Source organism: Salmo salar, chromosome 01 (genome assembly GCF_965601325.2).
Source record: "Salmo salar chromosome 01, fSalSal1, whole genome shotgun sequence".
NCBI lineage: Eukaryota > Metazoa > Chordata > Actinopteri > Salmoniformes > Salmonidae > Salmo > Salmo salar.
In genome coordinates this window covers 4,978,094-4,992,885 of record NC_138291.1, presented here as the reverse complement: position 1 = coordinate 4,992,885, position 14,792 = coordinate 4,978,094, and the positions used below count along the sequence as shown (strand labels likewise).

The 14,792-nt window shown below is 46.5% G+C and overlaps 1 protein-coding gene across 1 annotated transcript in view; it reads left to right on the top strand.

The window, feature by feature from the left end:
* LOC106599381 (tandem C2 domains nuclear protein) overlaps positions 1–14,792 on the top strand; it is a 30,568-nt gene that overhangs the window by 11,567 nt on the left and 4,209 nt on the right. The window contains exons 7-10 of the mRNA XM_045707184.2: positions 3,908–4,017; positions 5,215–5,331; positions 8,176–8,367; positions 14,495–14,600. Coding sequence (XP_045563140.1) covers positions 3,908–4,017; positions 5,215–5,331; positions 8,176–8,367; positions 14,495–14,600 — 525 coding nt within the window. The remainder of the gene's footprint in view (positions 1–3,907; positions 4,018–5,214; positions 5,332–8,175; positions 8,368–14,494; positions 14,601–14,792) is intronic.

The following is a 14,792-nucleotide window of genomic DNA, read 5'->3' as shown; positions in this document are numbered from 1 at the left end:
CACCTGGAAAAAACACCATTCCAAACAGCACACCTGGGAAAAACCCCATTCCAAACAGCACACCTGGGGAAACACCATTCCAAACAGCACACCTGGGAAAAACACCATTCCAAACAGCACACCTGGGAAAAACACCATTCCAAACAGCACACCTGGGAAAAACCATTCCAAACAGCACACCTGGGAAACACCTTTCCAAACAGCACACCTGGGGAAACACCATTCCAAACAGCACACCTTGGATAAAAACACCATTCCAAACAGCACACCTGGAAAAAACACCATTCCAAACAGCACACCTTGGATAAAAACACCATTCTAAACAGCACACCTGGAAAACACCATTCCAAACAGCACACCTGGAAAACACCATTCCAAACAGCACACCTGGGAAAACACCATTCCAAACAGCACACCTGGGAAAACACCATTCCAAACAGCACACCTGGGGAAACACCATTCCAAACAGCACACCTGGGAAAACACCATTCCAAACAGCACACCTTGGATAAAAACACCATTCCAAACAGCACACCTGGGAAACACCATTCCAAACAGCACACCTGGGAAAAACACCATTCCAAACAGCACACCTGGGGAAACACCATTCCAAACAGCACACCTGGAAAAAACACCATTCCAAACAGCACACCTGGGAAAACACCATTACAAACAGCACACCTGGAGAAACACCATTCCAAACAGCACACCTGGGAAAACACCATTCCAAACAGCACACCTGGGGAAACACCATTCCAAACAGCACACCTGGGAAAACACCATTCCAAACAGCACACCTTGGATAAAAACACCATTCCAAACAGCACACCTGGGAAACACCATTCCAAACAGCACACCTGGGAAAAACACCATTCCAAACAGCACACCTGGGAAAAACACCATTCCAAACAGCACACCTGGGAAAACACCATTCCAAACAGCACACCTGGGAAAACACCATTCCAAACAGCACACCTGGAAAAAACACCATTCCAAACAGCACACCTGGGAAAACACCATTCCAAACAGCACACCTGGGAAAAACACCATTCCAAACAGCACACCTGGGAAAAACACCATTCCAAACAGCACACCTGGGAAAACACCATTCCAACCAGCACACCTGGGAAAACACCATTCCAACCAGCACACCTGGGAAAACACCATTCCAAACAGCACACCTTGGGAAACACCATTCCAAACAGCACACCTGGGATAAAAACACCATTCCAAACAGCACACCTGGGAAACACCATTGCAAACAGCACACCTGGAAAAAACACCATTCCAAACAGCACACCTGGGGAAACACCATTCCAAACAGCTCACCTGGAAAAAACACCATTCCAAACAGCACACCTGGGAAAACACCATTTCAAAGAGCAAACCTGGTAAAAACACCATTCCAAACAGCACACCTGGTAAAAACACCATTCCAAACAGCACACCTGGGAAAACACCATTCCAAACAGCACACCTGGGGAAACACCATTCTAAATAGCACACCCGGGAAAGACCATTCTAAACAGCACACCTGGAAAAAACACCATTCAAAACAGCACACCTGGAAAAACACAAATTTCAAAGAGCACACCTGGGAAAACACCATTACAAACAGCACACCTGGGGAAACACCATTCCAAACAGCACACCTGGGAAAAAACACAATTTCAAACAGCATACCTGGAAAAAACACCATTCCAAACAGCACACCTGGGAAAACACCATTACAAACAGCACACCTGGGGAAACACCATTCCAAACAGCACACCTTGGATAAAAACACAATTCCAAACAGCACACTTGGGGAAACACCATTCTAAATAGCACACCCGGGAAACACCATACTAAACAGCACACCTGGAAAAAAACACCATTCCAAACAGCACACCTGGGAAAACACCATTCCAAACAGCACACCTGGGAAAACACCATTCCAAACAGCACACCTGGGAAAACACCATTCCAAACAGCACACCTGGGAAACACCATTCCAAACAGCACACCTGGAAAAAACACCATTCCAAACAGCACACCTGGGAAACCACCATTCCAAACAGCACACCTGGAGAAACACCATTCCAAACAGCACACCTGGGGAAACACCATTCCAAACAGCACACCTGGGGAAACACCATTCCAAACAGCACACCTGGAAAAAACACCATTCCAAACAGCACACCTGGGAAAAACCCCATTCCAAACAGCACACCTGGGGAAACACCATTCCAAACAGCACACCTGGGAAAAACACCATTCCAAACAGCACACCTGGGAAAAACACCATTCCAAACAGCACACCTGGGAAAAACCATTCCAAACAGCACACCTGGGAAACACCTTTCCAAACAGCACACCTGGGAAACCACCATTCCAAACAGCACACCTGGAAAAAACACCATTCTAAACAGAGCACGTGATAGCGGTTCCATATGTGACAGATTAAAATCTGTGTTAGAAACTTAGAAAGTGGGGGAAGATCTAAAGATGCAACAACTAGTATGGGTTGATAATATGTCTAGGCTTCTGGCCTTTGGCTTCTGGACAACGAAAGAAAGGTGATATGAAAACCAATACACACACCCTTCTACCTGGAACCGAAAAGGGGTTCTTCAAAGGGTTCTCTAAGAATAATTTCAGTTTCTAGATAGCACCATTTTTTCTAAGAGTGCAAAACAGGAGTGAAATGGCAGAACAGTGGGTCCAATTGGTAAGTAAATGGAAATACATTTGCTGAAATTATATAATTACTTCTGTCTATACAGAAATAAATTAAATAATTCAAAATACTTTACCAGAAAGCATCAGGAATCATTAGCTTCTTTTGAAAGCCTGCAATTTGGTCATTGTGCTTGGCAACAGGCCTAGCCAGGGGCGAAAATCTGATATCCACTTTGGAGGGGACAATTACATGACATTTTCTCAAGAGCAATTCCTGAGGGGGACACCAAAAGTAGTGCTGTAACACATAGCCTACATTGTAATATGGTAAATGTATATTGAGGAACCAAAGAAATAAGGTGTTTGCCGTTCTCCTAACTACCGGTACGGATTGTGTCAATGTTTGTCTATGGAGATTGCATGGCTGTGTGCGCGATTTTTTTTTTTTTTACACCTGTCAGCAACGGGTGTGGCTGAAATAGCCAAATCCATTAATTGGAAGGGGTGTCCACATGGTATCAGTCAAACATACACACACACAACAATATACAACAAACTCCACATTGCAGATCGATATTCAAACAAACACTCATGAGTTCTGGCCAGCAGCATACTACCCTGCATCCCACTGCTGGCTTGCTTCTGAAGCTTAACAGGGTTGGTCCTGGTCCATCCCTGGATGGGAGACCAGATGCTGCTAGAAGTGGTGTTGGAAGGCCAGTAGGAGGCACTGTTTCCTCTGATCTGAAAGAAATATCTCAACGCCCCAGGGCAGTGATTGGGGACATTGCCCTGTGTTGGGTTCCTTCTTTCAGATGGGACGTTAAACGGGTGTCCTGACTCTGTGGTCACTAAAGATCATATGGCACTTATTGTAAGAGTAGGGGTGTTAACCCCGGTGTCCTGGCTAAACTCTGAATCTGTCCCTCATAACATCATGGCCACCTAATCCTCCCCAGCTTCCAGACGGCTCATTCATCCCCCCCTCCTCTCCCCTGTAACTATTCCCCAGGTTGTTGCTGCTTAAAAAAAAATATATAGCTTACTCTTAGAAAAAAAAGTGCTGTCTAGAACTTTTTTCGTTCAATGTAGAACTTTTTCCACAGAAGGTTCTACATGGAACCCAAAAGGGTTCTCCTATGTGGATAGCCCGAAGAAACCTTTTGGAACCATTTTTTTTCTTGGAGTGTAGGTTACAACGTTGTGTTTTCCGTTGAGCTAACGTATGTCTCTGTGTGTCTTGTAGAGTCCATCACGTTGTCAGGCGATGAGAGGGAGCAGAGAGAGCTGGGGAAGGTGTGTGTCCGGCTGAGTTACCAAGAGGCCCTGGAGCAGGTGTGGATCACGCTGGTACAGGTACGGTTACAGGCCGGGAGGAGGGGTGAGGATGAGTGATTGGGGGACTAAAGGGCCCATTGTACCTGCCTTCTAGGTGGCTGAATGGGGCCTCTGTCTCAGACTGTTGGAACAGAAACCAGAAACCCCATCTCAATATCTCCTCTCTCTTCACAAGTCACTGCTCTGTTAACTTCTGAGAGGTTACTCACTCAAGAGGAATAATCATGAACAACAATTTTCTTTCCAAACAAAACTTAAAATGGTCATAGTCTTCTTATCATATACTGTAACAAAACGATCACAAAGTAGATACACTAACAAGTAAATGGCCTGCCACACAAGTCCCTGTATAATAAATACACTATGATACCTAGCCAGCTCTCCAGCTCTGTAGCCAGCCCTCCGGCTCTGTAGCCATACTCCCAACTCTGTAGCCAGCCCTCCAACTCTGTAGCCAGCCCTCCAACTCTGTAGCCAGCCCTCCGGCTCTGCCCTCCAACTCTGTAGCCAGCCCTCCAACTCTGTAGCCAGCCCTCCGGCTCTGTAGCCATACCGCCGGCTCTGTAGCCAGACCTCCAGCTCTGTAGCCAGCCCTCCAACTCTGTAGCCAGCTCTCCAACTCTGTAGCCAGCCCTCCAACTCTGTAGCCATACCCCCAACTCTGTAGCCAGCTCTGTAGCCAGACCTCCAGCTCTGTAGCCAGCCCTCCAACTCTGTAGCCAGACCTCCAGCTCTGTAGCCAGACCTTCAGTTCTGTAGCCAGACCTCCAACTCTGTAGCCAGACCTCCAGCTCTGTAGCCATACCCCCAACTCTGTAGCCATACCCCCAACTCTGTAGCCAGACCTTTAATTCTGTAGCCATACCCCCAACTCTGTAGCCAGACCTTTAATTCTGTAGCCAGCTCTCCGGCTCTGTAGCCATACCCCCAACTCTGTAGCCAGACCTTCAGTTCTGTAGCCATACCTCCGGCTCTGTAGCCAGCTCTCCGGCTCTGTAGCCATACCCCCAACTCTGTAGCCAGACCTTCAGTTCTGTAGCCATACCCCCAACTCTGTAGCCAGACCTTTAATTCTGTAGCCAGACCTTTAATTCTGTAGCCAGCTCTCCGGCTCTATAGCCAGCTCTCCGGCTCTGTAGCCAGACCTTTAATTCTGTAGCCAGCTCTCCGGCTCTGTAGCCAGACCTCAAATTCTTCTTTCTCTCCTTCTCTCAGTGTAAGGATGTGTCCCTCGTTCAGAACAGCAGTGAGCAGCAGAAGATTAGCTTTAAAGGCATCATCACTATGAGCAAACCAGTACAGTTCAAGAGCTCCGTCAAGGAAGGTTCTCCGGTAAGTTATTTAACGCATCCCAACCACATCTTAGCCTGGTACCAGATCTGTTTGTGCTGTCATACCAACTCCTATGATCAGTGATGTAGGAAAGACAATACAAACAGATCTGGCACCAGGTAACTCTATGTACTGTACAGTACTGTAACTCCAGTCACATCCAGATAGACTATCATCAGCCTGGTGGTCCCGTACCTGTTTGTGTTTGTTGGCCTATAGCAAACGTCTATAGGTGTTGTCATGCAATGACCATGGGAGTTAAAAAGACAGCACAAAGATATCTGGAACCAGGCTACTGTAGCATGACCTCATCGATCTAAAACACTGGACCACTGGAACCAGTAGCATGACCTCACTGTTCTAAAACACTGGACCACTGGAACCAGGCTACTGTAGCATGACCTCACCGTTCTAAAACATTGGACCACTGGAACCAGGCTACTGTAGCATGACCTCACTCGATCTAAAACACTGGACCACTGGAACCAGTAGCATGACCTCACTGTTCTAAAACACTGGACCACTGGAACCAGGCTACTGTAGCATGACCTCACCGTTCTAAAACATTGGACCACTGGAACCAGGCTACTGTAGCATGACCTCATCGATCTAAAACACTGGACCACTGGAACCAGTAGCATGACCTCACTGTTCTAAAACATTGGACCACTGGAACCAGGCTACTGTAGCATGACCTGACTGTTCTAAAACACTGGACCACTGGAACCAGTAGCATGACCTCACTGTTCTAAAACACTGGACCACTGGAACCAGGCTACTGTAGCATGACCTCACCGTTCTAAAACATTGGACCACTGGAACCAGGCTACTGGTAGCATGACCTGACTGTTCTAAAACACTGGACCACTGGAACCAGGCTATGGTAGCATGACCTCACTGTTCTAAAACACTGGACCACTGGAACCAGGCTACTGTAGCATGACCTCCCATATCTAAAACACTGGACCACTGGAACCAGGCTACTGTAGCATGACCTCCCATATCTAAAACACTGGACCACTGGAACCAGGCTACTGTAGCATGACCTCACCGTTCTAAAACACTGGACCACTGGAACCAGGCTACTGTAGCATGACCTCCCATATCTAAAACACTGGACCACTGGAACCAGGCTACTGTAGCATGACCTCCCATATCTAAAACACTGGACCACTGGAACCAGGCTACTGTAGCATGACCTCCCATATCTAAAACACTGGACCACTGGAACCAGGCTACTGTAGCATGACCTCCCATATCTAAAACACTGGACCACTGGAACCAGGCTACTGTAGCATGACCTCCCATATCTAAAACACTGGACCACTGGAACCAGGCTACTGTAGCATGACCTCACCGTTCTAAAACACTGGACCACTGGAACCAGGCTACTGTAGCATGACCTCACCTAAAACACTGGACCACTGGAACCAGGCTACTGTAGCATGACCTCCCATATCTAAAACACTGGACCACTGGAACCAGGCTACTGTAGCATGACCTCCTCTATCTAAAACACTGGACCACTGGAACCAGGCTACTGTAGCATGACCTCACCGTTCTAAAACACTGGACCACTGGAACCAGGCTACTGTAGCATGACCTCACCGTTCTAAAACACTGGACCACTGGAACCAGGCTACTGTAGCATGACCTCACCGTTCTAAAACACTGGACCACTGGAACCAGGCTACTGTAGCATGACCTCACCGTTCTAAAACACTGGACCACTGATGGTCAGTTAACTAATAGCTTCACATCCAATTCCAGTAGCAGTTCTGACTTCCAGTATTCTCCCATTCTAGACATTGGTGATCTGTTTGATAGGCAACGTGTGTTGAATAGAGAGGAAAGGTCTCTGGCAGCTGATCTCATTCCTTCCTCTCCCCTGGCCATTATATTACCTGCTCAGTGTCTATGAGTAGGAGAGCCGATATAGGATCAGTTGAGTCTTTTAGATCATAATGAATGAGATGATATGGACAGATCCTAGATCAGAATGAATGAAAGATGATATGGACAGATCCTAGATCAGAATGAATGAAAGATGATATGGACAGATCCTAGATCAGAATGAATGAAAGATGATATGGACAGATCCTAGATCAGAATGAATGAAAGATGATATGGACAGATCCTAGATCAGAATGAATGAAAGATGATATGGACAGATCCTAGATCAGCACTCCTTCGTTAAGATGCTTTGTGGATACAGGCCCAGATCTGACCACCGTCAAGGAAGAGAGAGAGAGAGAGATCTCCTCACAACTAAAAATCTTTTTTAGTTGTCACTTTATCCTCTTGTCTAGCGTAGTGTTTCTGTTGTTGAGCTGTTGCAGCCCCTGAAGAGTCAGACTGATTTGTTAGGTCTAGAACGAGTTAGTGCCAGTGAATAAAGTGCTATAGCCCAGGGAATCTACGTGAGAACAGGGTTTGTTTATTTGCGCTGTTGAGGCTCTTTGCTCTGCTAAAGAGCTACAAGGAAGTAGGTAAATAAGTCAAGAAACAAAGTGATTCTCTTGTAGAAGACTATCAGACAGAGCCAGAGTGGAATACTGTCTAAGGGCTCTATTCGAGCCTTACAGATTCTACAATATGAATGTAAAGGTCCTTTCAGATTGAGCTGACATTTGCAACGTTTTTTTTTTCTGTGAATGCTGTCTACACTTCAGCGGGAACATCGCCTTCTACATTTCAATCACGCTGTACAGCTGAACTTCCATGATGTGGATTGAATAGAGCCCTTATCTTTTATCTCTGCTCCCTCTCTCTCTCTCTCTCTCTCTCTCTCTCTCTCTCTCTCTCTCTCTCTCTCTCTCTCTCTCTCTCTCTCTCTCTCTCCAGGACACAGTCTTCATGGAGACCTTTGTGTTTACATTGCGGCTGCAGCAGCTGCGTTGCTGTGCTCTGGTATTCCGGCTGCAGACCCACCAGCCCAGGAAGAGGACGGTGGCAGAGTGTGTTCTCTCCCTCAGACAGCTAGGCCCTGTGGAGACACAGCACTGGATGGAGCTCAACCCCCTCTCCAAGACCACAGTAAGTATGGATTTATACAGCATAGAATGTCTAGAATATACATTCCAACTCAGTGGCCTTGTGGTTAGTGTCCCGTCCCTTAGGTTGGAAGGTTGTGGAGTTCGATCCCTGGCCGAGTCCTTAAGATTAAGTTCACTTTATTGGTCAATTGTGCATAAAGGTTCCAACTGAAATTTGACTTCCACTTATAACTCAACCCCTTCAAAAGACACACACACACACACACACACACATAGAGGTTTTGGAAAGGCGTGGGTGGTGCCTTGCTTAAGGGCACAACGGCAGGCAATGGCATCTGGGATTTGATACCAGCAACCTTCCGGTTTCCAGCTCACTTCCCGTTAGATTTTTCCCGTCAGACCCGGAATTCAAACCTGGCAACCATCTGGTTGCTGAATAGCCTCTCTAACCGCTACACCAAAGACTCTAAAAATGGGACCTGATTCGTTCCTGCTTGGCACTCAGCATTAAAGATAGACTAGTGTCCTGTCCAGGGGGTGTACTGGTACATCAAGCTGTCTCACTACAGAAACTGGAGATGGACTAGTGTCCTGTCCAGGGGGTGTCCTGGTAAATAAAGCTGTCTCACTATAGAAACAGGAGATAGACTAGTGTCCTGTCCAGGGGGTGTACTGGTACATCAAGCTGTCTCACTTACAGAAACATTTAAAAAAAATGTGTAATACATTTGCAAAAATCTCTAAAAACCTGTTTTCTTTGTCATTATGGGATATTGTGTGTAGATTGCTGAGGATTAAAAACATATATATATATATAATCCATTTTAGAATAAGGCTGTAATGTAACAAAAAGTGGAAAAAGTCAAGGGGTCTGAATACTTTCCGAAGGCAAATCACATTCTGCCTGTAGTTTGGTGGTGTTGTCGTCGTCTTTGGTCTCTGACCAAGAGGAAATGCCTGTAGAATGGAAAAAGCATATGACTTTGTAATTTAAATATGTAATCTATTCTCTGTGCCTATGCTCTGGGTATCTTCCTATTATCAGGACAGTATGTAAAGAACAAAACTTACGTCTGCCAAGTCATGAAACAATGTTTTTATTTGTTGATCTATTGCAGGCTGTTGGCATATTGAGGAACATGCCAATATTGATATACTGATGGAGCCTCTCCGGGGTTGCATAATCTGGCAGTGGGGAATTTTTTGAGAAGTTTTTGTGAAACAGAAACTGGAGGTGAAAGGTTTATTGGAAAAAGCCATCAGGCTGAGGCTGGGATGGATGGTGGAATTGTGAGGCCCGGAAAGTAGGTCCAACCTCAACACTTCAGGGGAGAAAGAGAGAGAGGCACCGAGAGAGAGGCACCGAGAGAGAGGCACCGAGAGAGGCACAGAGAGAGAGGCACCGAGAGAGAGAGGCACAGAGAGAGAGAGGCACAGAGAGAGAGAGGCACAGAGAGAGAGGCACAGAGAGAGAGAGGCACAGAGAGAGAGAGAGGCACAGAGAGAGAGAGAGGCACAGAGAGAGAGAGGGCACAGAGAGAGAGAGGCACAGAGAGAGAGGGCACAGAGAGAGAGGCACAGAGAGAGAGGCACAGAGAGAGAGGCACAGAGAGAGAGACACAGAGAGAGAGACACAGAGAGAGAGACAATATTAGAAACACATATTTCCCTCAGATTACACAGATCCACAAAGAATTTGAAACAAACCCAATTTTGATAAACTCCCATATCTACTGGGTGAAATACCACAGTGTGTTATCACAGCAGCAAGATTTGTGACCTGTTGCCACAAGAAAAGGTTAACCAGTGAAGAACAAACACCATTGTAAATACAAACAGTATTAATGTTGAGTTAGAAGGATTCGATCTTCATCCTGTATTGACTGTTTTGACTGTTTGATGGTCGTAGCCGGATTTCATAAAAGCGTCAGGATTACTGTCCCGCTCCTTGAAAGAGTTCTAGCCTTTACTGTCCCGCTCCTTGAAAGAGTTCTAGTCTTTACTGTCCGGCTCCTTGAAAGAGTTCTAGTCTTTACTGTCCCGCTCCTTAAAAGAGTTCTAGCCTTTACTGTCCCGCTCCTTGAAAGAGTTCTAGTCTTTACTGTCCGGCTCCTTGAAAGAGTTCTAGTCTTTACTGTCCCGCTCCTTAAAAGAGTTCTAGTCTTTACTGTCCCGCTCCTTGAAAGAGTTCTAGCCTTTACTGTCCCGCTCCTTAAAAGAGTTCTAGTCTTTACTGTCCCGCTCCTTGAAAGAGTTCTAGTCTTTACTGTCCCGCTCCTTGAAAGAGTTCTAGCCTTTACTGTCCGGCTCCTTGAAAGAGTTCCAGTCTTTACTGTCCCACTCCTTGAAAGAGTTCTAGCCTTTACTGCCCCGCTCCTTGAAAGAGTTGTAGTCTTTACTGCCCCGCTCCTTGAAAAAGTTGTAGTCTTTACTGTCCCGCTCCTTGAAAAAGTTCTAGCCTTTACTGTCCCGCTCCTTGAAAGAGTTCTAGTCTTTACTGTCCCGCTCCTTGAAAGAGTTGTAGTCTTTACTGTCCCGCTCCTTGAAAGAGTTCTAGCCTTTACTGTCCTGCTCCTTGAAAGAGTTGTAGTCTTTACTGTCCCGCTCCTTGACAGAGTTCTAGTCTTTACTGTCCCACTCCTTGAAAGAGTTGTAGTCTTTACTGCCCCGCTCCTTGAAAGAGATGTAGTCTTTACTGTCCCGCTCCTTGAAAGAGTTGTAGTCTTTACTGCCCCGCTCCTTGAAGGAGTTGTAGTCTTTACTGCCCCGCTCCTTGAAAGAGTTGTAGTCTTTACTGCCCCGCTCCTTGAAAGAGTTGTAGTCTTTACTGGCCCGCTCCTTGAAAGAGTTCTAGCCTTTACTGTCCCGCTCCTTGAAAGAGTTCTAGCCTTTACTGTCCCGCTCCTTGAAAGAGTTCTAGTCTTTACTGCCCCGCTCCTTGAAAGAGTTGTAGTCTTTATTGTCCCGCTCCTTGAAAGAGTTCTAGCCTTTATACTGTCCCGCTCCTTGAAAGAGTTGTAGCCTTTATACTGTCCCGCTCCTTGAAAGAGTTCTAGCCTTTATACTGTCCCGCTCCTTGAAAGAGTTGTAGCCTTTACTGTCCCGCTCCTTGAAAGAGTTCTAGCCTTTACTGTCCGGCTCCTTGAAAGAGTTCTAGTCTTTACTGTCCCGCTCCTTGAAAGAGTTCTAGCCTTTACTGTCCCGTTCCTTGAAAGAGTTCTAGCCTTTATACTGTCCCGCTCCTTGAAAGAGTTCTAGCCTTTACTGGAATATTTTCCAGTCTGTGCGAGCGAAACAGTCCTGTAGCTTAGCGTCCGCTTCATTGGACCACTTCTGTGTCGAGCGTGTCACTGGTACTTCCTGTTTCAGTTTTGTGCTTGTAAGCAGGAATCAGGAGGATAGAGTTATGGTCAGATTTGCCAAATGGAAGGGCCTCCCGAGTGGCGCTGTGGTCTAAGGCACTGCATCGCAGTGCTAGCTGTGCCACTAGAGATCTTGGTTCGAGTCCAGGCTCTATCGCAGCCGGCCGCGTCCGGGAGTCCCATGAGGCGGCGCACAATTGTCCCAGTGTTGTCCGGGTTAGGGGAGGGTTAAATAGTGACTCCAGTGGTGGGCTGGGTGCAGTGCACGCTGACATGGTCGCCAGGTGTACAGGGTTTCCTCCGACACATTGGTGTGGCTGTTGGGCATTGTGTCAAGAAGTAGTGTGGCTTGACTTGGTTGAGTTTCAGAGGACGCGCGGCTCTCGACCTTCGCCTCTCCCGAGTCCGTACGGGAGTTGCAGCGATGGGACGAGACTGTAACTACCAATTGGATACCACGAAAAAGGGGTAAAAAAAAGTTATTAAAATAAAAATAAGATTTGCCAAATGGAGGGCGAGTGAGAGCATTGTATGCTTCTCTATGTGTGGAGTAAAGGTCATCTACAGTTTTTTTTCACCTCTCATTGCACAGGTAAACATACTGGTAAAAATGAGGTCAGACAGATTTCAGTTTCCCTGCATTAAAGTCCACGGCCACTAGGACGGCGCCTCTGAATTGGCTTTTTCTTGTTTAATTATGGCCGGAAACAGCTCGTTGAGTGTGATCTTAGTGCCAGCATCATTTTGTGGTGGTAAATAGAAGGCTATGAAGAATATAGATACAAACTCTCTTGGTTGGTAGTGTGGTCTACAGCTCTTCGACCTCTGGAACGGCGTCTCCTCCTCATACGAATTATGGGGATTTGGGCCTGGTCTGGGAGGAAAGGGAAAGGTATCCCCCTTTCCCTTTCCTCCCAGACCAGGCCCAAATCCCCATAATTCGTTTGAGGAGGAGACGCCGAGTCAGTTGTACAACTGAATGGTTTCAACTGAACTGTGACTTCCGCATTTAACCCAACCCCTCTGAATCAGAGAGGTGCTGCGGGGGGCTGCCTTAATCAACATCCACGTCTTCGGCACCCGGGGAACAGTGGGTTAACTGCCTTGCTCAGGGGCAGAACTACAGATTTTTACCTTGTCAGCTCGGGGATTCAATCCAGCAACCTTTCGGTTACTAGTCCAATGCTCTAAGAGCAGTATATCCTTCGGGTCAGACTCATTAAAGAAAAAATACATAGAATTGCTGTTCTGAACAGTTTGAGGTGAATAATCACTGTTCTGATTGATCATACGGGCTTCCGAGTGGCACAGCGGTCTAAGGCAGTGCTAGAGGCGTCACTACAGACCCTGGTTCCATCCCGGGCTGTATCCCAACCGGCTGTGATCGGGAGTCGCATAGGGCGGCGCAAAATTGGTCTAGCATCGTCCGGGTTAGCAGAGGGTTTGGCCAGGGTAGGCCGTCATTATAAAGTAAGAATTTGTTCTTAACTGACTTACCTGGTTAAATAAATAAAATAAAATATGGAGAGTGGTACTCAGTGATGTGTTGTGTTGGATTTTCCCCAAACATAATGCTTTGTATTAAGGACATAAAGTACATTTCTTTGCCACATTTTTTGTAGTTTTACTTTAGTCAATTAGGTTAGTATTGTGGAGTAACTAGATGTTGTTGATCCATCCTCAGTTTTCTCCCATCACAGCCATTGAACTCTGTAACTGTTTTAAAGTCACCATTGGCCTCATGGTGAAATCCCTGAGCTGTTTCCTTCCTCTCCTGCAACTAAGTTAGGAAGGACGCCTGTATCTTTGTAGTGACTGGGTGTATTGATACACCATCCAAAGTGTAATTAATAACTTCATGCTTAAAGGGATATTCAATGTCTGCTTTTTTTAAATCTACCAATCGGTGGCCTTCTTTGTGAGGCTTTGGAAAACCTACCTGGTCTTTGGGGTTGAACCTGTGTTTAAAATTCACTGCTTGACTGAGGGACCTTACAGATAATTGTGTGTGTCGGGTACAGAGATGAGGTAGTCATTCAAAAATTATCTTCATTATTATTGCACACAGAGTCCATGGGACTTATTATTTGACTTGTTAAGCACATTTTTACTCCTGAACTTATTTAGGTTTACCATAACTAAGGGGTTGAATACTTACTGACTCAAAACATTTCATATTTTTATTTTTATTAATTTGTAGAAATAATTCCACTTGATGGGGTACTGTGTGAAGGCCAGTGGGTGTGAATAGTTTCTGAAGGCACTGTAGCTACCTAACCAAGTACAGCCATTTGGGATAGGACCAGTATGTTCAGCAACATGAAGTTGGTAGAATATTTTTTGGGAAACTGTAGAAATGTGTACCTACTGTCTCCAGCGTCTGATGTTCTCACTCCTTCTCCAGGTGTGTCACGCTGGAGCTGCACCTGGCCACCTGTCTCCAGCGTAATGATGTTCTCACTGCTTCTCCAGGTGTGTCACGCTGAGCTGCACCTGGCCACCTGTTTCCAGCGTCTAATGTTCTCACTCCTTCTCCAGGTGTGTCACGCTGAGCTGCACCTGGCCACCTGTTTCCAGCGTCTAATGTTCTCACTCCTTCTCCAGGTGTGTCACGCTGGAGCTGCACCTGGCCACCTGTTTCCAGCGTCTGATGTTCTCACTCCTTCTCCAGGTGTGTCATGCTGGAGCTGCACCTGGCCACCTGTTTCCAGCGTCTGATGTTCTCACTCCTTCTCCAGGTGTGTCATGCTGGAGCTGCACCTGGCCACCTGTTTCCAGCATCTAATGTTCTCACTGCTTCTCCAGGTGTGTCACGCTGAGTTGCACCTGGCCACCTGTTTCCAGCCTGTTAACGGACGCATCCAACTGCAGGTTCTCGCTGCCCAGAACCTCCCAGCTCCACTCAGCCAGGGTAGGGGTCTACGTAGCCCGTTATATATTTGTTCTAACCTCCCAGCTCCACCCAGCCAGGGTCGGGGTCTACATAGTCTGTTATATATCTTTTATAACCTCCCAGCTCCACTCAGCCAGGGTAGGGGGTCTACGTAGTCTGTTATATATCTGTTATAACCTCCCTGTTCCACTCAGCCAGGTAGGGGTCTAC